The sequence below is a fragment of the Malus sylvestris genome, chromosome 10, assembly GCF_916048215.2.
Source record: "Malus sylvestris chromosome 10, drMalSylv7.2, whole genome shotgun sequence".
In the NCBI taxonomy this organism is placed as follows: Eukaryota; Viridiplantae; Streptophyta; class Magnoliopsida; order Rosales; family Rosaceae; genus Malus; species Malus sylvestris.
Window position 1 is genome coordinate 41,822,289 of NC_062269.1, and position 24,816 is coordinate 41,847,104.

The window sequence follows — 24,816 nt, forward strand, 5'->3', positions numbered from 1 at the left end:
ATCCCATCTAATCCCGTTATTCATATTAACATCAAATTATTCCCATGTTGCTAGCAATTATCCCTTGATTCGTCAATATTTTCTGTCAGAATATACTAATCGTGTTTCGAACTATCTACCCATGCTATGTCTAGCCACATATATAGATAATCAAAACCCTTTACGCTAAATGGATAATTACATGATACTACACAAATCATAACCAATATATCTATTCAATTATGTAATTTATGGTAATTGTTATGAGAAGCAACCTACAAAACTCTACCTGTCAGTCACAATTTAGTTATTCACACAAATAATGGCCAGTTATTTGATAACAACGAAGCACAATAACAATTACTCAACATGGAAAATAACTGAGATTAATATAAAATAATGAGAATTATATGTTCATGATAAGAGTACACCCTAATCCTAGCAAAAAGACTTAATTCATGATTGAACTTATGCCAAACATGGATGAATTCAATGACATGCAATAAATCTTGAACTCCAACATTGTTTTTGAATGTGTGTATGCGCTGTGGTGGTTTGATCCTCCCTCAAAAATCCTTGCGCCGCTGGGTTCTCCACCTTCCTTGCGGCACACCCTTAGGCTCTCCAAAAAAAACCTGATTTTATTCTCCCCCCTTCTGCCTCTCAATAAGGGGATTAAAAACCTTCTCATTCTTGGAAAAGTCCAACGCCACTTTTTATGAAGCCCAAATTGGATTTAATTTGATAAAGCCCAAATTCCAGCACAATTCTCACAAAGCAGCAGTCCACTTCGTTATTCCATGATACTTTCTTTATAATTCTTCTTACAAATCCACATTTATCTCCGACTATTATTTGTACAAAACTTACACAAAACACATCAAACTCACCAATTTAATATAAAATCATGACCAAATAATAAGTAAAAAAGGTATAAAACATGCATATAATATCACCCTAACAACTGTACCTCCTAATGGTGAGCAGAGCTGCATTTTTTTTCTTTTGTTTCCCAAATTATTTGTCAACCTTGTGACGTAGTAATCTAATTCTTGCACTGTTGCAGAGGCCTTGATGTCTGAATTTGATGCGGAGAACAAGGGTAAAGATGGATTTCTTCACATAACCTACACTGGCAATGAGAAAGGAGACAGACTCTGAATTCACTGATGTGTTACCACCAGTAAGAGTTCCACTGAATTAGATACTTTTACTTCCTAGTCAGTAGGTGGACATACCTCTGTTTTAATTTGCGCCTCTATGCAGAGGACTAAGAGTAGAGCTGCTGCAAAGATTGACATAATTCCTGGCAGGATCAAGAGGAGGAAGTTAGTTGTCGATCCCTTGTGCTTTATTTGTCTTAAATTTGTTTGCTGCAATGGAAAAAAGATTGTTTCCTTTCCTTTTCCTTTATGCTTGTAGGAAAATCGGAATAATTTAGCTTTCAAATTCAATTGGTCAGGACTTGGATCTAACGGAAAACGTGACACAGAACAGAGCGCAATAGCGTTCTAGGATGCTTTAATCTACGCTTTTGATATTGTGTTCAGGAGTTTACCGGAGATGTACACGGCACATGATGCAGATGCTTGTAAATTGTAGGTGGGGGAAACAGATTATTTACCTGTAAGGATTTCACTTGGTCGAATACGTCTGTTTCCTTCTACTGATTCATTGGAGGTAATGCCATGCTCTAATTTGAGCCTCCTTGCAGGGGAGAAAGAGGATGGATGGAAGGTGTGGCATTTGTGTGATGAAGTTAGCATCCACTTCCTTTTTGCTTCGATTATCTTGATTTGCATTGCAATAATAGAACGGGAGATTTTATCCCCTTTCTGTTAGGTATTTCCAGAATGAGAATAGAACAGATTGCTGTTTTTTTTAATATTTGTTTTCGAAATATTCTCAGGCCTTTTATGGAGAAGCTCAAACCACATGACGTAGATGCTTGGAAAGTGAGGGAGAGGGGACCAGATCATATACCGGTTAGAATTCCGATGCATCGAATATGTTTATTTCCTTCTATGCATTTCATATGAGATAAAACATGCTGTAATTTAAGCCTCGATGCAGGTGTGGGTGGAGAAGGATGCAAGCAGTGACATTCCTGACATTGACATGAAGAAGTTTGTTTCCGATTCTTTTTTTCTTTGATTATCATGAATTGTATTGCAATAATGGAATATGATTTGACCTCCTCCGTCATAGACACTAACATATACTTATATATATAGACACATATGCTTTTGGTATATCATATGTTACGTAAGCGATCAGAAACAAATAGTATAAGCTTGTCTTGGATGAAGGGGTTCACATCTCACATGTTGCATGTCCTTTGTTTTTTCTTTTACTGCAGATACAACGTCCATCGCGATATGCCTCTCAGAGAATTTGTTGATTTTATTCGGTTAAGGATTCAGCATGAATCTCCATGGAAGAAGTCTTTGTTTGTCTACCTCATGAACACCGAGCTTCCCATTGGTGAGTAACACATTTTTGTTTTTATGCCGGCAGTAATGATATCCGTGTTTGTCCCGAGTTTGGTGCAGAGGTAGTGACTCTAATTGTTCCATTGCTGTTGCACAGGTACCACCTTGATGTCCGAAGTTGATGAGAAAAAAAAGGACGAATACGGGTTTGTTCGCATCACCTACAGTGGAGAAGAGAGAGGAGGCTGGAACCATTGAAGAGCTCTGAGACAGTCGCTATTCGGCCTCGTAGCTATTAACTTCGGCCATCGCAATACAAATCCTAAATTGTTTTCTCAGTACAAGTAATATTCTACGAAACATTTACATTTTTCTTTGCTGGAAAACTCTTCAACCGCAGAATGTTAATTATTCATCTTCAACAAAAGATATAAAAATAATGTATATTTGTCTTTTGATTTTACATTTTTAGATGGTCGGTTACACTAGTCAAATGGAGAAAAATAATGTAATCCTAAATTTCTCTTTTCCTTGAGTGGAACTTATATTTACATTCCCCGATAAGTAAAAAAAAATGTAAATATAGTTTTTGCATCTCAAATTTGATCTCACCGTTGGATATCCTAAAGTCAAGCGTGAAGAAGGCACTCGAACTTGGTTGTGTAAGAGGAATACAACATTAGTACCTACCATCGACATATAGTAACATCTTACATATGTATATTGATGATAAATTCTAGTATGTAAATCTGTATACTACATTTGCATTTTAAGAAACACTTATGTTTGATGTACACATATCGATATTATTTATTTTTAAAACATCAGCCTACTATACATAAGCATAGTATACACACGTATTTACATTTCATATCTTTTCAAATTTCACATTTTTCAATAATACAAATAAAACTCACATAGTATGCATAGATTGCATTTGGAGAGAGAAGGGGAAGAGTTTTGCATTTAATTCATCGTAAGACCAACTCCAAGGACAAGACTCAAACTCAGATATTTGGGTTTAAACCCAAGAAATGCAATTCAATGGAGTGACTTAAATCCAAAAACATTAAATTTGGACCCAAACTAGAACCCAAATTTGGCTGAACTAAATTTTTTTTAGGCCACGCATTTTATCAAAAAGCAATGCGTGTGGGATGTGATTAAGTGCCCAACAACTGGGCGCTAGCTGCAAAACAATAATATTTTAAGGGATTACGAGCCGTTTGATTACTGGGCCGTTGGTGATCAATGGTCCAGATTAAAATCTTATTTTTCTAGCAGTCTCTAGATTTTGACCTAACGGTATATTTGTTTTTTCTTTTTTTTCAAATCTAACAGTAAAAAATAATCTCACGATTGAAATTTAAATCAAATAGAAAGAATTTATTGTTGTTTGGTGATTGCTTAGGTAGTTTTGACGGTAGATATTGAAGTTTGGTTAATGTGTGTATTGAAGTTTGGTTGGTGTGTGTATTGAAGTTTAATTGGTTGTTTAGGTAATTTTGTCTGGTGGATATTGAAGTTTGGTTGGTTGATTTGTATATTGAAATTTGATTGGTGTGTGTATTGAAGTTTTGTTTGTGTGCGTCTATTAAAGTTTGGTTGGTTATTTAGATCGTTTTGACTGATGGATATTGAAGTTTGGTTGGTGTGTTGATTGAAGTTTAATTGGCTAGTTTATATATTGAAGTTTCGTTGGTGTGTGTATTGAATCTTGGTTGATTGTTTGTATTTTGAAGTTTTAATTAGCAAATTTTGTTTGCGTTGCTGTTACATCTCCGGGTTAAAAACAACTAGAACACGTACGACAAATATGAAACAACATTAATGGCATCCAAGAGTACTAAAAAACTAGCTAGCAAATTAACTTATACCTCCTCATCGGCAACTTCGATTTTGAATTGCTTCTTGGAACTTCTTATGCGACCAAATGCGGGTGCAACGAAACTTAGTAAGAGTTTGGTACTTTCTTTTTTTTTTTTCTGTCAAGAAGTTAAATAGTATATGAGTTGTTTTGTTTTGTTGTGACAAACTTATTACTAGGAGTTATCAGTTTGGGACTAAATATTTTGTTTGTGTTAACTTCTTTTTAACATTACGTTGTCGAAAATATTTTGTGAACATTTTGGCAAAAAATAATTCAAATTATGATACTAAATTATTTTCTTCACAAATAAACGTAACTAGAATGACAACATTATTGGATTATATCATGCCTATGTCATGGCTCCATTATTGGACTATGTTGTAATCCCTTATTTATGATCCATATAAAATTTCAACTCTTTGCAAGCGTTGGATAAGATTTTCTTATCTTAACTCACCCTCAGATTTTCATTAATCTTTTTATCCTCTCAATATAAAAAGAGGTCTCTATATATCTATCACATTCATCACATTTTCTCCATTCCATTTTCCTTGTATGAAACGAAATCCTGCCACGGTGTCATTTTCCTTGTATGAAACGAAATCCTGCCATGGTGTCGTTGAATGTTTGCAAACAACCCATAGATTTTACCTGAAAGGTGCTCGTGTGGCCCTTAGTCAAGCTCTGATAAACTTGAGTCTTGATCTTCTTCAGAAAATGGGATATATGGAACTGAAGACCCCATTTTTCAAGAGCAAAGTTATCAAGTGAAAGAGTGCTCAAAACTGTTTATGGGGCCATATAGAGTTTTGTTGCAATCCATGCTTGTGTTTTTTTAAGATAAGTTGATGTTTGTGCGATTGAACATTCTTTTAGTTATTCTACTGCCAAGCTAATCTCTGTCATTGTTCAGAATCTTCCTTTAAATTAGAATAGTTAGAATATTTCATTTATTTTTTATCTTTTATACTGGATACACTTGCATTCTTATGAAAAATACATATTTATTCACATAAATATTACATCAGGTGCTTCATACATATCTCCAGAATTCTTCTACTTTGCAATTGTTTTTGTCACCTAATTCCAGCAAATACTAGCATCTCAGAAAACAACTTAATAATATGTAAGATTGACTCAAATTGTCACGCAAGGGGCTGTAGCGTCACCTTTGCTTGTACAATTAACTGGACCCTTTTACTTTACATTTTGACATTATATTAATGTGTCCTTGTTCATGATCTGAGATTTTTTTATTTATTTTTATTTCATATTAGGCTAAGAGGATGCTCAAAAATCTTCTTCTGATATGTGATGATTTTTATGCACCAGTTACCCCTGCTTTTTATAAAAGAAAGTTGAATAGTTTTTATGAATCTGATGAATGTAGATGATTCAATTCTAAGTTTGATCAATTTGTGTTTTATCACTTTCAGTGATAGCAATTCATCAAGAGCCAGCCAAATGGCCATGTCTATGGCCAGAGGGGCCATGACCGTAGGAGAGATGAGGTTGTTGCTGCTCCAGGAGCGCCAACTCCTTCTTCTCCTATGGCCATGGCTCTAGACCTCCTTTCCTCTTTCTGCTTGATCATGATAATTGACGTGTATTTAGCATGGTCAACAAAGAGGACTTCGAGCGGGTTAAAGCCAGAACTACTAGGTGTGTTAAGATTGTATTCATATACATACAAGAGATTAGAGTGGTTCAACTTTAATTGTACTGCTTTCACTTAGTAGTATACTTTGTATTGGTTTTGTTAAAAAAAAAATTGCAAAAAGTTGGGCGCACTCTAAGATGTTAATTATCTTGAAATTTAAAGCCTCTAAAACTTCATAACGGAGATCAGTTTTAAATGAAAATGGCTTGTTTATGTAGACTTCGCAATTAACTTATAATTTGATTTCATATGTTGAAACATTAGGGTTATGTATTGACGATGGTGAGTAATGGCATAGAAGAGGAATATTAGCAACTTTCTCTTTTTGTACCTTTGCTTTTTACATTTTATATTTATTTTTAAGATCATATAATTAAATTGTTATTTAATACTACGATCTAATGGTATTCTTTTTCATGTGTAAATGAGAGGTTTTATATTCGATTTTTATCAAAGGCGAAATAGAACCAAACTCATTGTGACGTTACCCCCACCTCTAGTGTATATAATATTGTATGTATTAAAAAAAGATCCTATAATTAAACTTGATAATCGAAACCATTAATTTGTGCACCACTTTGTAAAGAATAGAAGTTATCAAAATAAAAAAAATTAGTTGTGACAAATATAATTAGCCATCTAATATTCATGCCAAACTACTTGCCAAAAACACAAAATAAGGCAGGTTGGTGCTTTATTGTAGTGGCGGAAAGTAATCATGTTTATTCACCCAGGCGCATGTAAGATTTCCACTGATTCCTCTCCCTCCTAATAATTAGTCTTTGTTGGCTTGCTCACTCTCTTTTCCTTCACTGAAATTTTTCACAAGTGGTTATTTTCAGGTAAGGTTTTTCAGAAACCCTCGTTTTGAACTTGTCGTGGGACTATTGTTTGTTTCATAAACAACTTGAGCAGGGGTAGGGTTTGGTTCATCCTCTGATGATTGACATGTTGTGGATCGAGAGAAGACTACGATCGATGCCCAGGAAAACTCGATCAATCATTCGTTTTGGAAGAACAAGAGCCGTGGTCCTACGGTTCATGATTGTACAAACAATGATCCCACCAGCTGATGATCAAGAAAAATGGACTTGCCACTTGCCAGACATTGTCACAACGACAAGGCTTTGGCATCGATCATGTCATGCAAGTGGGACGACCGATCGAGCATTTTCATCACTGACAACCTCCTAAGTAAATCAAAAGAAAATTATTTGGCATAACTTATGTTCAAAAAGAGAAACATGGTATGTGGAATTTATTTCTAGAGAGAGAAGCAATGACTTGGCTGACCCCAACATCAACATGCATGATTGTAACAACTCAAATAACAGAAAAAGATCTCTCCTCTCTAATCGTTTGAGGCATATACGTAAAAAAACAGCCTACCACCTCAGCTTGCTGCCAATCAATCAACAATAATAATGTTCACTATAAAATTTTCTCAGCATTGAATTTTTGTGGTAAATTCCCTCTTGAAAAATGGTTGAGTGTGACCTCTATTTCCTTCTATCTCTGCAGGTTGAAAAAGTTGTGACGGAGATATTTGATGGATTCTCTTCCAAACTTTGCCTCCATAATTTTCGTTGCAAAAATCTTTCTACTTTGATTCGCTCACTTTTCCTGGTTTTTTTTCTTTACAAGCACGAGAGGAATCGAACTCGTACCTATATATCTTAATCTTAACCACACCCTATCTTCATGTGTTTTCATTTAATAATTAAGTAGCGATTTCGTTACTAAACTAATTAAGAACCTTGATTGAAAAATCTTACAACCCAGTCGAAAATCTCAAGCGGATATGGTAATTTTGCTCCAATAGTTGGCAGCAAAATTATCTGGTACTTCATGCAACTTGTCATTCAACTTGGCGCACCAGTTGGCCAAACGTCACAACGATGAAGGGATGAAACAGGCTAAAAGCCCAACAAAACAAATTTAACCAAACATCTTGTAAAAAGGGAACATAATTTACGCTGATCTTCTTCTTAGATTTACAGCTTTCAAGTGTGCATGATGATACAATTTTGTTCCTGCATGAAAACAAAGGGGACGATCAAATATGGTATCTTTTTAACTTTTCACAACATATAAGTCATTGTAACGGTATTTAAATATAATTATACAATGTTATGCGAGAAATTTAAAATACATAACAGTATACTATTAGCTTGAGATACTAGTTTGAGGTTTGATTAATCATAAAGCTCCAAGTTAAGAAAAAGGGTAAGTTAATAACTTTGATAATTTTAACTTGAGCAACAAAAGTTTGATGGTGCTGCAACTACAATATTATTACATAGCATCTCTTGTGCACGAATAACATGTACTTGGTGACAGATAGAAATTCACTCCTGATTTCTATCCGGAGTAAACAGAACATGCAATTCAAATTATTCAAATTCCAACTTAACGCTCAGGTTCGGACGCTAACATCTGGAGAGGATCCGAATTCCACCCTGACAACGCAAAGCCTCCCCTACTTCCCGACAAACCTCCAACAAAACCTCTCTGATTCTTCTCCTTTTATAATTTTGTGTTAGTACAAGAATCTCATGTTATATTAATCCTAAAGGCGTGACGTTTTCTTAGCTTAACAATATAATATCCGGCCATGACTCTTATCCCCTACTCCCTAGTACAATGATTCCTCAACCATTTGATCCTCTGGATCTAATTAACATATCAAGTACATATGGGCATGGCCTCATCACATAATAATTTAAGGAGTGTGCTATCCACACACCCCTTTTTACTTCTCTCACACCCTTTTTTACTTCTCTCACACCCCTTGTTAATTTTTGTCCTTTAATATTCTTCAATTCATCCGATCCGACAGTCGAAAATTAAAAGGGTGTGAGAGAAGTAAAAAATGGTGTGTGGATATCACGTCCCTAATTTAAATACCGAATCAAGAAAAATCTTAGGTGTAACCATTTCACTATTTCATTTTCTCACTCTTTTAAGTTGTGAAAGGTAGATAATACAACAATTACATGAAAGATTGATAAAATCTCTCCCAAAATTGAATTTAAACAAAACCAACTTGACGAGAAATATTATTGTGTTACGTGAGATTATGTTATATTATTGTGGCTAAAGCACTTATTACGTGACCAAGTCACATGATAAGCATTTTTAGATCATATGATGAGTGTTGTAGTAAACACATCAAGATGTATCCTGGGAAAGATTCTCTCCATCTCGACACCATGAAATCAATCATATTCTAAACACTCATTAGGGTTTTCAATGATTTGTTTTAATTAACTTTGTTTATGAAAGGGGTGGTGGTGGCTGATTAATTAGTGGCAGGTGGGATTCTGATTCTGATTCTGATTTTCTTACATAATTGACACTCACACACACGCACCAAAACAAATGTTGCAATGCATGACGTGATATGGACGGTTGTGATGTGGGTTGTCATGCTCGATATAAAAAGGAAACCAGTGGCGGGGAAACATGCAAGTTTTAGGGTTTTTTGTACTTGTCAAATATTCCAATTTTATTGACGTTATTGGATGGCTTTTATACTACATGTTACAGCGGTACATGCTTAGAGTGCCTGAGAATGTTAGGGTTAATCGCGAACAAACACTAGTGTATCTCTTTCTGATGAATAAAGAGTAAAATTTGCATATATCAACCATTAAAAAATTATACAGTCATGCACTCACGATAGAGTGTAGCAAAATCTTAATTGGAGTTCGTTTGAAACTATTTAGCAAAATCTTAATTATTTACCGTTGTAACAATTTCATTTCCTAGTGAAGCTAAGCAGCATAGGATACTTCATTGCAATGAGAGGTCCATCACAAGCCAGTTTTAGGTACATGGGGTCAGGGTGCATTACTCCACGGGCCATGGAACATGGCTAGCAGGTCCCGGACAAGGTCGGGTCATTGATAACCCAGGGTCCCTCACCGCAGCAGAATCCCACACACTAAGGCCGGTATAAGGGAGAGGGATCCTCAATAGTACCTTACAAAAGGGGAGGGGGTCCTCCATTTGATGAAAAGAATTTTCGCCGGATCATTTTCATAAGGATCTTGTAATCATGACCGTTTATCGTATATTGTGCGAAATTATTTTAAAATTTAAAATTTAAAATTAAATATAAATAGTACTTAACGAAAACTGACCGCACGATATACGATGAACGATCACGATCACGAAATTCCTAAGATCCCTAAGAAAAGAATGCGACGAAGATCCTTTTCCCCATTTGATATACATGAAACATCATCAACCCTTATCCTCCCATAACCCAAGTGGATAACAAATGCAACTTTTTATGTTAAAAATCAAATGACATGATTTATCAAATTTTATAAATAACAAGTTTGATATTAATTTATTTTTTTAATATAAATATATTCCAAATATAATAAAATAAATCAATGATGTTATCATGAAAATGAGTGCGTATAGAAAGTTAACATAGCCATGATACTTAACAATAAACTACTACGGGTAATCAGTGGTTGAAAATGAATTTTAAGTCCAAATTTCACACGATATGTTTTTAGTTCGATTTCTAGCGCTAGTAAATAACACGATGGTGGTCAGAGGAAGCCTGAAATGCTTATATGAGTCTTCCAAACTCTCGAAATGATGAATTGTCGTTGCGAAGCCACTAGTTAGTCTCCTTTTACAAAACAAAAATGGTACCTTAACAATAGACTTGATTGATCTCGTACTTACTGTGCAATTTTCATTTGTTAATAATTTGAGAAAAAAATTTGCAGTATGATAGTTGATAATGTGGATGGACATGCTACTCTCACAAAAGAACGTATCCTCTTACATTTGAGTATCATCTAGCTCATGTAAGTACAACATTCAACTCACAAGCATGTGTAAGAGTGATACGATCAGCTACATTATCATATTGCCTTATCAAAAAATTTCTCATGCGTTTTAAAGATTTGTATTATAACTTTGGTGGAATTGATGGATATGTACTAACATATGCACAGTACAAAGCCATGATAAGATTTTGGACATTGTTCGTTGCAATGTGCAACATACACTCATAAGTCATACTATTTTTAAGAATACATGGTCAGCAGGTTCTAGAATTGTTTTATTATAATATCGAGCATAAGTACACTACTTTTCAGTCAAATTGCACAAATTAGTGATTCGAGCATAAACTTCATTACTTTATTAGTAGATTTCCAACTTCGTAATAAACTAACCATCAATAGTGGTTTAGTGGTTGTGAACGAATTTTAGGTTTGTATTTTATATGGTACGTTCTGAGTTTGATTATTGGAGTTAGTGAATAATACAATGATGGCCGGGAGAGTTTGAAATGTCTATGTATGTCTTTCTAGCCTTCGAAAGAGTGGATTATCGTGATGAAGCCACTAGCTGGTCCATTTAAAAAAAAATCATGATAAAGTGCTTGCATAATATTTAATCAATTTTGTCTCTTGACAACTGATAATATTAGTTCAATAACAATCGCAAACGGGTAATGCTAGGGAAACTAAATTTGTAAACAAAATTTACAAACTAAATAATGTTTTATAAATAAGAATGAGCAAGTTTATCAACACTTAAGTAATAATTCAACCATCACTTTTCATGTCATTTAGTTTATAAAATTTTATCTACAAATTTTGTCTTCCTACCATTACCCACGCAAACACAAATTTCCATTCTTTAAAACGGTACTTTATGTTTCTTAGAGCAAGTCCACCCCTAAAGACTTTGTGCCAGCACCCAGCGCATTTATCCACTCAAATGAACAGTAATAGACCCCAGTGAACAGTAATAGACCAAAGCATCTCAACTCCTAAAAATTCGCTTGCACCCAGTCAATTTAATATTATATTATTTTATTCATATCAATTAATATTTTATCATTTAATTTCTTTCTCTCTACTTCCATTTCTTTCTCAGTGCTTAGACGGGTACGAAAGAGGTTTGAAGAATCAAGATTCACACAGACACCTATAAACTGCAAAGATCAGCTCGCCTAAATTGATGTGGTGTGGTGTGGTGTGGTTGGAATTAGGATGGGGACAAGGTCCCAGCAGCAACCAGGACGAGAGCGAGCAGGGTAGGACGACGACGACATGGCCAGGGGTCAGTCCGTCTCGATGAGCGGCAGCGTGGGCTCGCCCTCCAGCCGCAGTGAGCAGACCATGGCCACGCCCGCCGGCGACAACAGTTTTCTTTGATTGAACCATCCCGACATTCACGGCGATGATGCTGGCTCCCAAGGCGCCGTTGGGTCAGTCACTTCCCTCCCTCCCTTTTCTTTCTGCTTCTGGTCAGATGTACCGGGCAACACCTCAGTCAATTTTGGACTGGGCTAGAGACCGGCTTGAGCTGGGTGCCAGTCAATTGGGTCGGGTGGAGTGGTTTCACAGGGTGCTGGGCAGTTTTTTCAGCTGGGTGCTGGGCAAAATGCCCTCCGCTGGAATTGCTCTTAAAGTAAACCGAAATTTCAAAAGAATTATTTATAAAATAAAATATAAAAAAAAGAAAAAAAGAAAAACCCATATATAATTGGATGTGATTTGTGAAGCTCCATCAAATATGGGCCTTCCAAAAACGACAAGTCGTTGTTGGACCCCACTATTGTATTTTGGACCGTCCAATGTGGCCTTCACAAACACTTTGCTTTTCTATCGTAAGTGGAGATTTAATTAATTTAACCCCAACACTAAACTTGATTAAAACCCCTTAACCATCAATTCTGCAGACGCTAATCTTCTGGTCACCATATTAGAGAGTATTTTTGCTCATCATCATTTAGTATGATGTATACTCACCATCCTATTTATCACTATTAGATGTGTTTGAATTTCGAGATTCATACAGTAGATAGGCACAAATCTTACAATTCAAACTTATCTAATAATGATAAATAAAATGGTGAGTATACACCACACTAAATAATGGTGAGCAAAAATACCCCCAACACAACAAAAAACATCCTTAACAAAAAGCATCCTTAACCATTTATTTACTTATTTTTAACTGAAGATATTATTTGCCGGTCATTGTCCATCCACGTGGCATGGAGGAAGACCCTGAAAGCGGGACCCGCCCGCTAGTGTAGAGGGAATACCGACGTGGATGGTTTGTAGCTTCGCATACGATAGCGCGTTCTTAACAATCACCCAAACGAGATTATTTATTTATTATTTGTATACATGCCTATATTAACTAAATTGAGAATAAGTTGCTCATCTGAGTTAAAATATTTCTGTCGTAATTTAGATCAAACTTTTGCTTAAACAAAAAATTTAGATTAAATTAATTAAGGGGTAAATTATAATTTGCACACTTGAATTTAGTTGAATTGGAACTTCACACATCATTCTTTTATTTCTTTTTTAATTTATTGTTATTAAGAGAAGGAAGAGGATTTGAAACTATTATAATAATTTTAAATTCAGATGTGTGGGTGAAAATCTAATACCCTGTCCAGTAAGATATTAGCTGCAATGTCATATATATATTAAAGTATTCATTAATTTGACCGTTAATTGATGATATCACAATCCAACATGTTTACTGACATAGTCATCAATCCTGCAACCAATTTCATTTTCTCCTTCCCTCCCATCGCTTCGGTATCTCTATTTTCCTTCCTTCATGTGTCAATGATCAAGCTGTAATTTACCCTTTAAAAAATTGGTAATCCATTTCAAGTTGAACACTGTTATTCATTTATTTTAAATATTAGCAATTTGAATTATTACTTTCGTATTTTGTTCAGGCTATTGTTCATTATCTACTTAATAAGGTTACAATTCACTACTACTTAAAATCTAAAAAAATCAATTGATGACTTCGTCACGACAATCAACTCTTTTGATAACCGTAAAAACTTACAGAGGCATTTCAACTTTCTTCTAACCACCATTGTGTGATTCACCAATACTAGAAAACAAAAATAAAAACGTAATGTATAGAATATGAACCTAAAATTCGTCCACAACCACTTAGCAATCATATCACACTAAAACAATCGTTTTTGGTCGAATTTCTATCAGGCACAAAAATAACTGGAATTGTTTACTACTTCATATCGATAAGTTAAAAAATTGCAGCGGCCTCATGCCTCATAGGTGTATTTGGTAATTAGCTCTTATGATTTTACATGAACATAAGAAATTGGTTTCCAATTTAACTCGGAGAAAGTAAGGATCAACACCTCCACACGTGTTGGCGGGAGCGTGTATCATGGAAGAATTACCCCATTGAAATTTTCCTATTTTTTAATGTTTCCTGAACCTGTTTCCATTTTTTAACGAGAACGGATTCTATCATGAGCTAAGCAGCCGGAGCCTCCTCATCAAACAATTTGGACCGTATAAATTGAATCTAACGGTTTCTATTAATTCATTTTACTGGCTCACCACACACAACCGACGGCCCTGATTTGACTTGCACATCTATCAGCGGCCTATATTGTTTGATGAGGAGGCTCCGGCTGTTTAGCTCCAGAGAAAATCCGATCTCTTTTTTAACATCACCGTCATACATTTTCGAGTAGAATTCTCTCTTTTTTCAATTTTTGTCTTTTTCCCATCTTTCTCTTACCATTTTTTTTCTTCCTCTACAATATAATTAAATATTTATGTAACTTAATCGTGACCATTTAAACAAAAATAAATTTAAAAAAAAAAAAAAAAGAGAAAATTCTACCGCATTTGAGAGGTTATCATAAAGAAATTGCGTACAAAATGACGCCCAAATTCAAATGAAATGAATTATTTGTTTGTGTGTGATTTTCTGGGGAATGCTATATATCTACTATATATATACATGTCAACCCCTCCAGTTCCCAGCTTATGCGTAAGCCTATAATATATTGAGGGCCGATAGAATTGTGAATTGGTTTCGTGGGGTCTCTCCTTTCCTCAATTGGGTCGCCGGAAATTCTCGATTCCGGGACCTGAATCCGATTGATTATGACATATGGCGAAGGGCCGGAAACTGACGCAGAGCCGCAGCGAACGGTTGCTCGGGACCTACAGCGGCTACAGCCACGCCCATGACTCGCCGGAGCTCGGCGAGGACGATGTCTGGTCGATGGTCAACAGCGTCGACGAGAGGGAGGACCACGAAACCGAGAACTCGCAGGGCGAATGGAGCCCACACGCCTTCCCGGAGAGCACCGTTGGTATTCAGGCAAGGAAGGGCCGCCATATTGCCAGAGACGACCGCAACGTGGGCGGGCTGTCATTGGCCTTTGACGATTCTGGCAAGACGGCGTCGTCGCCTCGGATCGTGCACCAGTTCCGCGGACACGACAGCGTGGCGTCCCCACGTGGGCACCACATGGCCACGTCAGCTCCGGTGAACGTGCCTGACTGGAGCAAAATTCTCCGGGTCGACTCGGTGGACTCGCTGTATGAAATGGGCGACGGGTTAGATGGCAATGACTCGGAGATGATTCCCCCACACGAGTACCTGGCGCGTGAGCACACGCGCGGCGCGACGTCGGTTTTCGAAGGCGTAGGGCGAACCTTGAAGGGCCGGGACATGAGGCGGGTCAGGGATGCAGTGTGGAGCCGGACCGGGTTTGATGGATAATTTGCGGTGGATAGTGCTATCCACATACCGATTTTTACTTCTCACACACTTCTCTCAATTTTGGTTGTCAAATCGAATGAATTGAAGAATATCGGTCAATAATCACCAAACATGTGTGAAAAGTAAAAATTAGTGTATAAATATTACTACTTTTGTGATAGAAACTTAAGGAGGTTTAATTATTATGAAAAATTATTGATTTCAGATCTAGAGGAGTATAATTATTGTTGTGAATTGGTAAGTTTCGTTGGGCAATGATTCAGCTGAGTCTAATCTAGTCGGACTTAGCTGTGAGTGAGCCCAATTTGCCCAAAACATTGAATTTTTAATGTCGGAATTTAGACCATTCTTGCTCTTTTTTCTAAGTAAAACAAAATGGGTACTCTCATTTTGCACTTCGAAGTATTTTGTTTTCGATAACGCTGTTTGAACACATAAATTAACATACATGTTAACATACACTGTCCAATAGAAATGAATCTTATCGTCGTATATCGAGTCCACATTTTAAAATGCCAATAAATATATCAATTTTGTGCAACTAAATAACATTACTCTAGTCTTATGAACCTCAGTTCTCAAAAATAGGCTAATTACAAAAGAAGTCCTGATTATTTTTGTAAATTCCTTATTTCTTTTTCTATCAAAACATGTTTTCATGAAGAAAAAAAAATCCGACCTAAACATGTTTATTTTATTCCTTGAATTTTTTAACATCAATTGAGTTAAGAAGAAATAATATCATTGAGACCTTGTAATCATTTGACTAAAAGTTGCTCGATCAACGTTCAACTGTTTAAGATGCGGCCAATTACATATTTGTGTATAGAGAATCAAAGTTTGCACCATCTACACTTGCTAACTCACACCTATAAACCTTTCTTAAACTCTTAACATAAACCTAATCTTAAGACTTAAACTATACTTTAGTAATTGATAAGTGTCTCCAACACTTGTACACCTAAACTATACTTTGTTAATTTCAACATCTTATTTACCCTTTTAAATGAAAATTGATTAAAATTAGGTATTGCTAATCAACATGATTAATTAACTTTAGATCAATAAATCACATGATACATCTTGAGTTCGACTCATAATAATAACAAATCACATTATAATGAACAGAGAAAAGCAAACGTCTCGATGAATTTTCTTGGCTTTCCAAATAGTGACACCAGCTAATATCTTTTTTGAAAGAAAAGATCAATGATGTGTGGTTTGATTTCAGCCACAGATATATATACACATATATGTGTGTGTACACACACACACACACGTATAGTTGAGCATAAGTGTGGGCCCCACTGATATCCAAAGCTTAGTGTTGAATCCAAAAATTCGGAAGTCGAGTCACTTATTAGGTAGTGTCGAGATTTTAATGGCGGGAAGACAAAGTAAAAGCAATGGCTCTCATTCCTTGCGAGTTGCGACTCCGTAGTTGCGTCCCTTTCTTGAAAAAGTTATGACCCATATGCCTTCATTTTATTTTTGGATCTAGATTTGATGGCTAATAATATTAATCCAATATCTTTACCTCCAACAATATTGTTACATATGTCGTTATGGCCACATGAAGTTATAAGAATATTTCATCTTTACTAGTCAGAATTTGAGTACTTTCTGTATCTCACATTAGTATATTTCTCGAGAATTCATAATTGAAGCCATTGACTAATTCATTAGTATTAGACTCTGAGTACATTTCTTTTAAAGACAAATCTATAATAAGGTACAAATCAATGGATAGTTTGCTGAAATACTCTTATTAACTTAATGTTTCTTCGTCCCAAAGTTATATTTGAATGGTGTTGGATGAATTGTTAATCCACAAATTTGGTAACTAAATTTGACAAAAAAAATTAAAAGTAAAATTAGTATCTAAGTTACTCTAATTGATTTTAATTTATTATATAAGGTATCTAGCCATAAATTGGTGGTAAATTGGTTTATCCCTCCTTGCAATTTTGATATCACATGAGACGACATCATACTTTTGATTTTCATGTTAAAAGGTAAGTCGAATCAGTTTCAATATCCCCCAAGAAATGCATATGTAAGTTTTCAAACTTGAATGGAGAATTCTAAACTTTTGCTCGTTTTTCACTAGACCACCGTGGATGCAAATTTCTTTCTCCTTGATCTTGGACAAAATTTCACCTACAAAACAATTAACACATTTGGTTAAGGCCAAAAGCCTCACGCACCCACGATGAATGGGGGGGGAAGTTTTGGCCGAAGAACCTCTGATACCAAAGTTAGAATTTAGAGAGAAAATATTTGAGAATTTTAGAGAATTTTAGCAAGAGACTTGGAAGTAGTTTTTGGAGAGAATAGAGAGCTATTTATATGGATATGGCCGGCCCTATTAGGAGACACATTTGGTCAAGGCCAAAAGCCTCACGCACCCACGATGAATGGGGGGGGAAGTTTTGGCCGAAGAACCTCCGATACCAAAGTTAGAATTTAGAGAGAAAATATTTGAGAATTTTAGAGAATTTTAGCAAGAGACTTGGAAGTAGTTTTTGGAGAGAATAGAGAGCTATTTATATGGATATGGCCGGCCCTATTAGGAGAATAGGGACCGGCTATTTGGGGTATTTTTTGGGTGTAATTTGTAATTAATTAGCCATTAATATATTAATTAGATAATAAATCCATTAATTGACTAATTAACATAATTTAAAAGAAATAACTTGGGAGTTATGGAATAATTATCTAATCAATTAGCTAATTAATAAAATAATTACCTAATTGATTAGCTAAAAAAAGGAAAATGGGGTAGAGAATATACGGGATGAAATAAGTTTTGGGAGTTACCTTATATAAGGGATTTGATGAATGAAATAGGTTTTGAATTGTTACCTATTTTGGGCAATAATGACTTGGTTGAGGGATGATTGCCCGCTGCTCGCGTGTAGGAATCCCGATATGCCTCAGGGGTATTTTTATCCTTTTTTATCCAAAAATCCATGTGTCGCCTTGTGATTATTTTTTGCTTCACAACCACCATTTTTTTTAAATGAATATTTTGGTGGCTTCGTCGCTGTAGTTTACCCTTTCAAAAACCTGAAAGACTCACATAGATATTTCAACCTCCCCAATCTATGATTGTGCCATTCACAAGACAACCATCTTGGAGTTTCCAATTTACTTTGGTATTGTTGAACCTCCTATAGCATAGGCAGACATTAAAATTAACTTTTGTTGATCTTGGACCTTGTCAACCAGGTTCACTAGGGCCGTATGTACCCATGTCCACAATCTATCGCCCTCCACTAAAAAGCATTTGGTTTTGCTCGTTGCTTGGAATGGACCTCACCTCATTTTTTGTCCATATTTTTATAATTTTGGACTGATTTTAATATCCATTTCCCGCAGTTATATTCCATGTCCATGTGCTTTGGTTTGTCAGGACTCTCTATCGGCGGTTTGTGCTTCCTTACATTCAGATTTGGCTTTTTTAGGTTTTAATTTTCAAATCAACGTGCATCTTGGTTTATAGATTTGTCACCTTTCATGATGTATGTTTTTTCTTTTTTCCTAACCTATTATTTTTGGTGTTTTGAAACTTGTTTTGCAGGTTTAAACCTTTTAAATTTTCTTTGGAGGAGTTTAGGCTTTACGCCCCTCCCCTCTTTCTTGTATTTTTATTTGTTTTCTAGATCAAAGTACTGCTTATTCTTTCGCCTTGTATTATAAGAGGTAAGATTTATGTCCTTACTAATTAGGTGTAAGATTTTATCCCCTCATAACTATTGCAATTTCTTTTTTCTAATTCAATAAAATGTTCTTCGTACTTTTCTTAAAAGAAAATGATTTGTTATTTTTCTTTAAAAAAAAAAAAACAGAAAATACCAACAGTAACCCCTTAACATTAAAAATCTAATTTGAGGTGCAAAATAAAGCCCAATGCTCAGTGGTCTTACTAATTTGAGACAATAGCCCTAAATTAATGGGTTATCTTGTAAGGCCTATAGTGAGAAAATCATGGGGAAAAGCTCAAATCAGTCATTTAGACCGTCACCATGTTTCTTTTCCGTAACTATGCCACAATTTTACCGTCTCAACTTTTGGACTACTTTTGAATAATGATACGATATTTTAAACTACCGAGATTTATAAATAAAATTTTGACTTGGTGTAAGGGAGGGAATAAACACATTGTTCTAGCTAATTAATTTAATCCATATATGCTTCTCTAGCAGACTTTTACGAGTAGCAAAAATATTTGCGAAGTCATTGATTTGGTTGTTTACGGAGATCCTTTTCTAGCCCCAACCTCTCTCAAAAACATACTCCAAATGCCATTTGGTTAATCGAACTTTAAATGCGACAAATTCATATTAAATAACCTTACAAGTCTGATCACGTAATGCTCATATTAAATATTCAAGATTTGAGGTCTAAGAAACTGTCACAAACCCCATGCTAATCAAAATCCAATTAGCAGTTCATCCATTAGTCCACAATTTTTATGTTTCCCATTGAATTTTAGTTCCAAATTATATTATCCATCACACGTATTTGTGATTTTAGGTCAACTCTTATCCAACACATAAAACCACCTGGAATCCACACACCTGTATGGCTTGAGCAGGTAAATTCCACATGATTCTGTCCACTTTCAATTGACTTTTTGGCATTTGGTTATTTGTCCTGGAATCATGGATGTATTAAAAAAAAGAAAACTAATGAAAAAAATTTGAAAATTTTGAATTATAACGATAATGATAAAATAAAGGGTAAAGTGAATAGTAACATGATTGATTTTTTAGTGTAAAAATATAATTTTTCGTTAAAGTGAACAATATCATGAGTTTTTCGTTAAAATTCCCTTAAATAAAAAACTTTAACGAAAAGCTCCCGTTATTGTTCACTTTAACGAAAAACCACATTTTTACACTAAAAAGTCATTCCTGGTACTATTCACTTTACCTTTTATTTTGTTATTATCGTTAAAACTCAAAATTTTCAAGCATTTTTTATTAGTTTTCCTTTAAAAAATAAAGTAGTTCTATTCACAAATCCATTTTTATTTGTCACATTTATTTTAATTTTTAGTCATTGAATCGAATGAATTGAAGAAGATCAATGGCTAAAAATAGAATATGTGTGTTAATAACATTATCCACAGTATATTGTTAATAAAGTGATGAGAAAGTCACTATATTACAATTAAGTTTGAATCTCGTAAACGACGAGTTCAATACCAATTTATTTCTATCACATCTTAATGTAATGTATCGTTCTATTAATAAAAATAAACAAGTGATGAAAAAAAACATTAAACATAGCGGAACATAAACAAATAGAGGCAATAAAATACACAAAAGACTGTGAGGGGAAGAATAATTTAATTTTTTTATCGACATCGTTGCTTACTGCTTCCTTAAGAGTTTTGTAACTCAAATAGTTAAGGATAAGATTCATGAATTCGAGACCTTATGTTTGTATAAAAAAATATTTATCTGTATATCTGAAGTTTCTTGAGTTTCAATTCTCCTCCCTCGTTATCACTTGCACCAGAAGACAATTGTTTTCATAACTTGACATCTAATAAACCAAAAGTTAATAGTGACAGCACTCTAACTTATCAATTGTAATATTCTTTAATTATAGAAAAAATCTGGCATGCAATTGGGATATTTAGAACGATATTTTATAATTAAGAATTTGTCATGTTAATGGGTTCAAATTATAATTATGATTATTTTCCAAAAAATCAATGATACGATTACGAGCCAATCACACCAAAGAAAATACCAAGTGGGCCTAAAGCACTAATTTGCATGTTAATTGGATATATAGTTTAAGACATTAGCCATTAAAGATGTAGTAATTTACAATATGGGGCCTAAGATTTAATAATTATATTTACAAAAATACAATAATTATATTTACTCTCACTCATAAAAATTTGAAAATGACACATATTTACATAGAATTTAAACTTGGGAATTGGAGGTCCCAAGTTCCAAGTTCTTTTTTTTTTTTCATGCGGAAATTCTAAATTTCTATGTTTATGAATCTAAACAAGAGATTTGGTGCATGTCAATTTATAAATTCTAACTTTTGTCAAAATTTCAAGTTTATTTTCTTCATCCAAACATAATGTTAAAAATTTCCAAGAAAAATTCTAATTTTTTGTTGAGCTAGCAAGTGAATAGTGTTAATCGAGACCTTCCTTTTCAATGCAAAATTTATCTCTTCCTTTTCTCCTTACTCGAAGATCCACCCTTGAATTTTATTTTTTAATTCTATATTTAACAAGTAAATAGTTACACTTTAAATTTAGAGAGCGATGGTTTATATGACGATTTTTTTTACAACATTTGACACACCCCAACCGAGATCAAGGCATGCTGACCGTCACGTGAGAGTGACGTAACCATATGCATAATGCGGAAGCAATAATGATAGGAAATATACGAATAATTAAAAACCAAATTACTAGAATGCACTACTAAACAGGAAGTGATAAGAGTTAGTTACAAAAGTAAACACTCCTAATCAGAGCATAATAAGTCTAGGTGTAGTCCAGTAGGACAAATACTAGTTATACAGTACCATGAATGTCCTACTATTATTTAGATAGGTCAAAACTGCCGACGTCCTCAAGCCACCCACATCAAGCTTACTTAAAACCTGGAGGGGCGCAAAACAGAAAACGTGAGTGGGCAAAAACAAATGTTTTACAAAATCATTTCATTTATCAACATATCTAACCCCTCGCTGTAAAACATGTATAATTTTTCCCATAATCAAGATATAAGCATATACATAAATATATATATATATACATATATATATATATATATATATATATAATCATATCACTTCAAATCATGCTTCACTTAATCATAATCATATGTATGTTATGTCAAGATATAACAAAGTAAGCAATTCAGGTAAGAATAATTTCATAGAAATATCACATGTTAGCCGGAACCCCTGTAGTAGTTTGTACGGCTGAATTCATTGCTCAAAAGTTACTCTAGCCGGAGTCACTACAATGACCTATACGGCAATATACTACACAAGAGTCGGAACCAAACAAAAAGGTCTATACGACAATAATGGGTGTAATATAATCATGCTTAATACTACTCTCACATAATAGCTGGGCGATAAATCACTAGTCATTTACGAGTTGGAACCATAATAAAGGTCTGTATGACAAGACTGTGCACCTAAATTGGATCCAATATGAGCATATGGTGCGGGAGGTGACATAATAAACAGGCATGTGCCATATTTATGACTAAATCACAATCACCCTAAGTTCAGTTTTATGAGCTCAACATTATTCAATCACATATCGCATCATCGATGATTCACATAACCAACACAACTAACCTGAGCTTACCTGAGCGTCCACATCACCACAATTATATATATAAAGCATCACATACCAATTCATGTATGAATTATAAACTTATATGCATGGCATTTATGGCATACTGTCATTTAAACACCTATTTCTGGGAAAATATCAAGTATATAATATATATTGAAAACTAAAAGTCCACTCACTGGTAAGTCAAAGGGTCGTAGCCCCCGAGTCGCCCTTGGATACGCTCGTCCTCGGGATAAGTCTCACCTATATGCGAATTAACTATAAAAACGTTATTTTAAAGCACATAGACAAAACTAGCTAATAACTTCTCATATATACCTCAAATTGGGTATATGAATATACCACAGTGACCTACACAACCTCAGGATCATCCCTAAATTTTTAGATTAATTTTTCAATGCCCCACGCGCCGGCGAGTGCACGGCAAAACGCGCCGGCCACGCGCAGTCATGTGTAACGGAACAGCAACGGCGTTAGGAATATTCCTCGGAATATTCCATTAAAACCCCACGATAACCATCCAAACTAACTGACGGCGTTAGCATATTCCGTCAAAACTGACTGAATATTCCTTTTTTTCTTCAATGAGTCGCCGGTAGCCGGTCGCCGGCGACTTCGTCGGTTTTTGGGTAAAACTTCTAACTGTCTATTCTCACTCATTTTTCAACCATTTTCTTTGAAATTTAAACCAAATGAAAGCTTAGAGTGAGAAGAATGGCGTTATACCTATTTGAAGCATCAAATCTCACGAAATCATGTTGGGGAGGCTTCGAAATTCCGACCAAACCTGCAGCTCGTCGTTTCTCGCAATCCCGATGTCCAAATTCTTCAAACGAACTACCCCGAGCCTTCTTGGGACCTCCTAAAGCTTCCTACAAGCTTGAAATCCCCTAATAATTGAAGATTAAAAGTTGCATGAACAATGCATGGAAATCGGGCATTGTGGTTCTACGTGAAATCGAAGGTAATCTTACCTATATTTGGTACCTTTGAACTCGCGAGGACCTTAAGAACACAATGGTACCATTTTCTTCCTCAATCTGTGAGGTTTGAGAGGTCCTTGATGTTTGTCCGTACAAGAAGAAAGAGAGAGAGAGTGTGTGTGAAAGGGCACGAGAGAGAACAGAGAGAAAAAGGTATGTGTGTGTGGTCCTTACAAAGTCAACCAAACCACTTATACACTAACCTTTAATCCAAGTTCCAAATTTCCAAATTTAAGCTAATGTTAGTTCTTACTATAACCATAGCATTCAAATTGGAACCAAAACACACAACACCACAAAACATTCAAGGGTAAAATTGTCATTTCATATCATCGAAAATTAAATATTCGGGACGGGTTGTGACAACATTTCATAGAAATAATTTTTCTAAGAATAAATTATAGTATAGTTGTTAAACTAGCAAGTTCTCACGAACAAAAAACAGTCACATGCTGGTCCCTTTAGTTTGGGAATTTATCAAATATAACAAAAAATTAACCCTTAATTTCAAAAATGTCAGTTTATATAAAAACTTTCATATTTATTCAAAATCTCACTTAAATAGACATAACTACCCTTAATTTATATAAATAACTAGTTGTTAGACTTAACACTTCTTATGCTATAATCTCTAACTAAAACTTTCTCCCTTTTTTTTCTTTTCTTTTCCAAACGAAGAGCAAAATTTTTCTCTCAATTTTATTTTAATAGATAATCAAGGAAATCTTTCTTTCTCACATGGTACACAGAAAACACTTTAGTATGTTATAAAAGTGAACTATTAGAGTAAAGAAATAAAAGTAATTATTTTTAATCGTCGGAAATTTAAAGAATTGTACGTACAACCAAAATAAACAATAAAATGATCAAAAGAAAATATTTATTCATAAAACTCCAATTTAAAAGGGTTCTACAAAGTAGGATGAAGTTGAACAGGATTTCTACAAGTTTGTTTATAATGGTCA

The 24,816-nt window shown here is 34.8% G+C and overlaps 2 protein-coding genes and 2 long non-coding RNA genes across 15 annotated transcripts in view; 2 read left to right on the forward strand and 2 right to left on the reverse strand.

Annotated features, from left to right (window-relative positions):
* Positions 1–1,006: 1,006 nt before the first annotated feature.
* LOC126586361 (autophagy-related protein 8C-like) lies at positions 1,007–3,012 on the forward strand. Of its 10 annotated transcripts, none has more exons than XM_050251192.1 (7): positions 1,007–1,307; positions 1,530–1,581; positions 1,694–1,737; positions 1,889–1,964; positions 2,053–2,105; positions 2,339–2,463; positions 2,569–3,012. In XM_050251192.1, the coding sequence occupies exons 3-7, from the start codon at positions 1,706–1,708 to the stop codon at positions 2,667–2,669; spliced, it is 387 nt and encodes a 128-aa protein (XP_050107149.1). In that variant the 5' UTR covers positions 1,007–1,307; positions 1,530–1,581; positions 1,694–1,705; the 3' UTR covers positions 2,670–3,012. The 10 variants fall into 10 exon arrangements, with proteins under 10 accessions (XP_050107149.1, XP_050107146.1, XP_050107154.1 ...); XM_050251197.1 differs by having other exon boundaries at positions 1,008–1,307; positions 1,694–1,716; XM_050251189.1 differs by having other exon boundaries at positions 1,402–1,737.
* Positions 3,013–11,769: 8,757 nt separating this feature from the next.
* LOC126586363 (uncharacterized) overlaps positions 11,770–24,816 on the reverse strand; it is a 62,983-nt gene continuing 49,936 nt past the window's right edge. The window contains exon 5 of the long non-coding RNA XR_007610775.1: positions 11,770–12,248. This is a non-coding gene — a long non-coding RNA (uncharacterized LOC126586363). The remainder of the gene's footprint in view (positions 12,249–24,816) is intronic.
* LOC126586358 (uncharacterized) lies at positions 14,653–15,712 on the forward strand. Its single transcript, XM_050251186.1, has one exon. The coding sequence runs from the start codon at positions 14,891–14,893 to the stop codon at positions 15,506–15,508; it is 618 nt and encodes a 205-aa protein (XP_050107143.1). The 5' UTR covers positions 14,653–14,890; the 3' UTR covers positions 15,509–15,712.
* LOC126586364 (uncharacterized) lies at positions 21,944–23,931 on the reverse strand. 3 transcript variants are annotated; one of them, XR_007610779.1, is made up of 4 exons: positions 23,843–23,931; positions 23,595–23,758; positions 23,045–23,111; positions 21,944–22,156 (listed from the first exon to the last, which is right to left on the reverse strand). It is a non-coding gene; the product is annotated as an uncharacterized LOC126586364 (long non-coding RNA). The 3 variants fall into 3 exon arrangements; XR_007610777.1 differs by having other exon boundaries at positions 23,595–23,914; XR_007610778.1 differs by having other exon boundaries at positions 23,045–23,126; positions 23,595–23,914.

Bases quoted from the DNA above. Each gene is read 5' to 3' on its own strand.
- LOC126586361 (XM_050251189.1), top strand. From the start codon at position 1,706: ATGGATGGAAGGTGTGGCATTTGTGTGATGAA. The intron at 1,738-1,888 runs GTTAGCATCCAC...AAATATTCTCAG, and splicing joins TGTGGCATTTGTGTGATGAA to GCCTTTTATGGAGAAGCTCA. The intron at 2,464-2,568 runs GTGAGTAACACA...GCTGTTGCACAG, and splicing joins GAACACCGAGCTTCCCATTG to GTACCACCTTGATGTCCGAA.
- LOC126586358 (XM_050251186.1), top strand. From the start codon at position 14,891: ATGGCGAAGGGCCGGAAACTGACGCAGAGCCGCAGCGAACGGTTGCTC.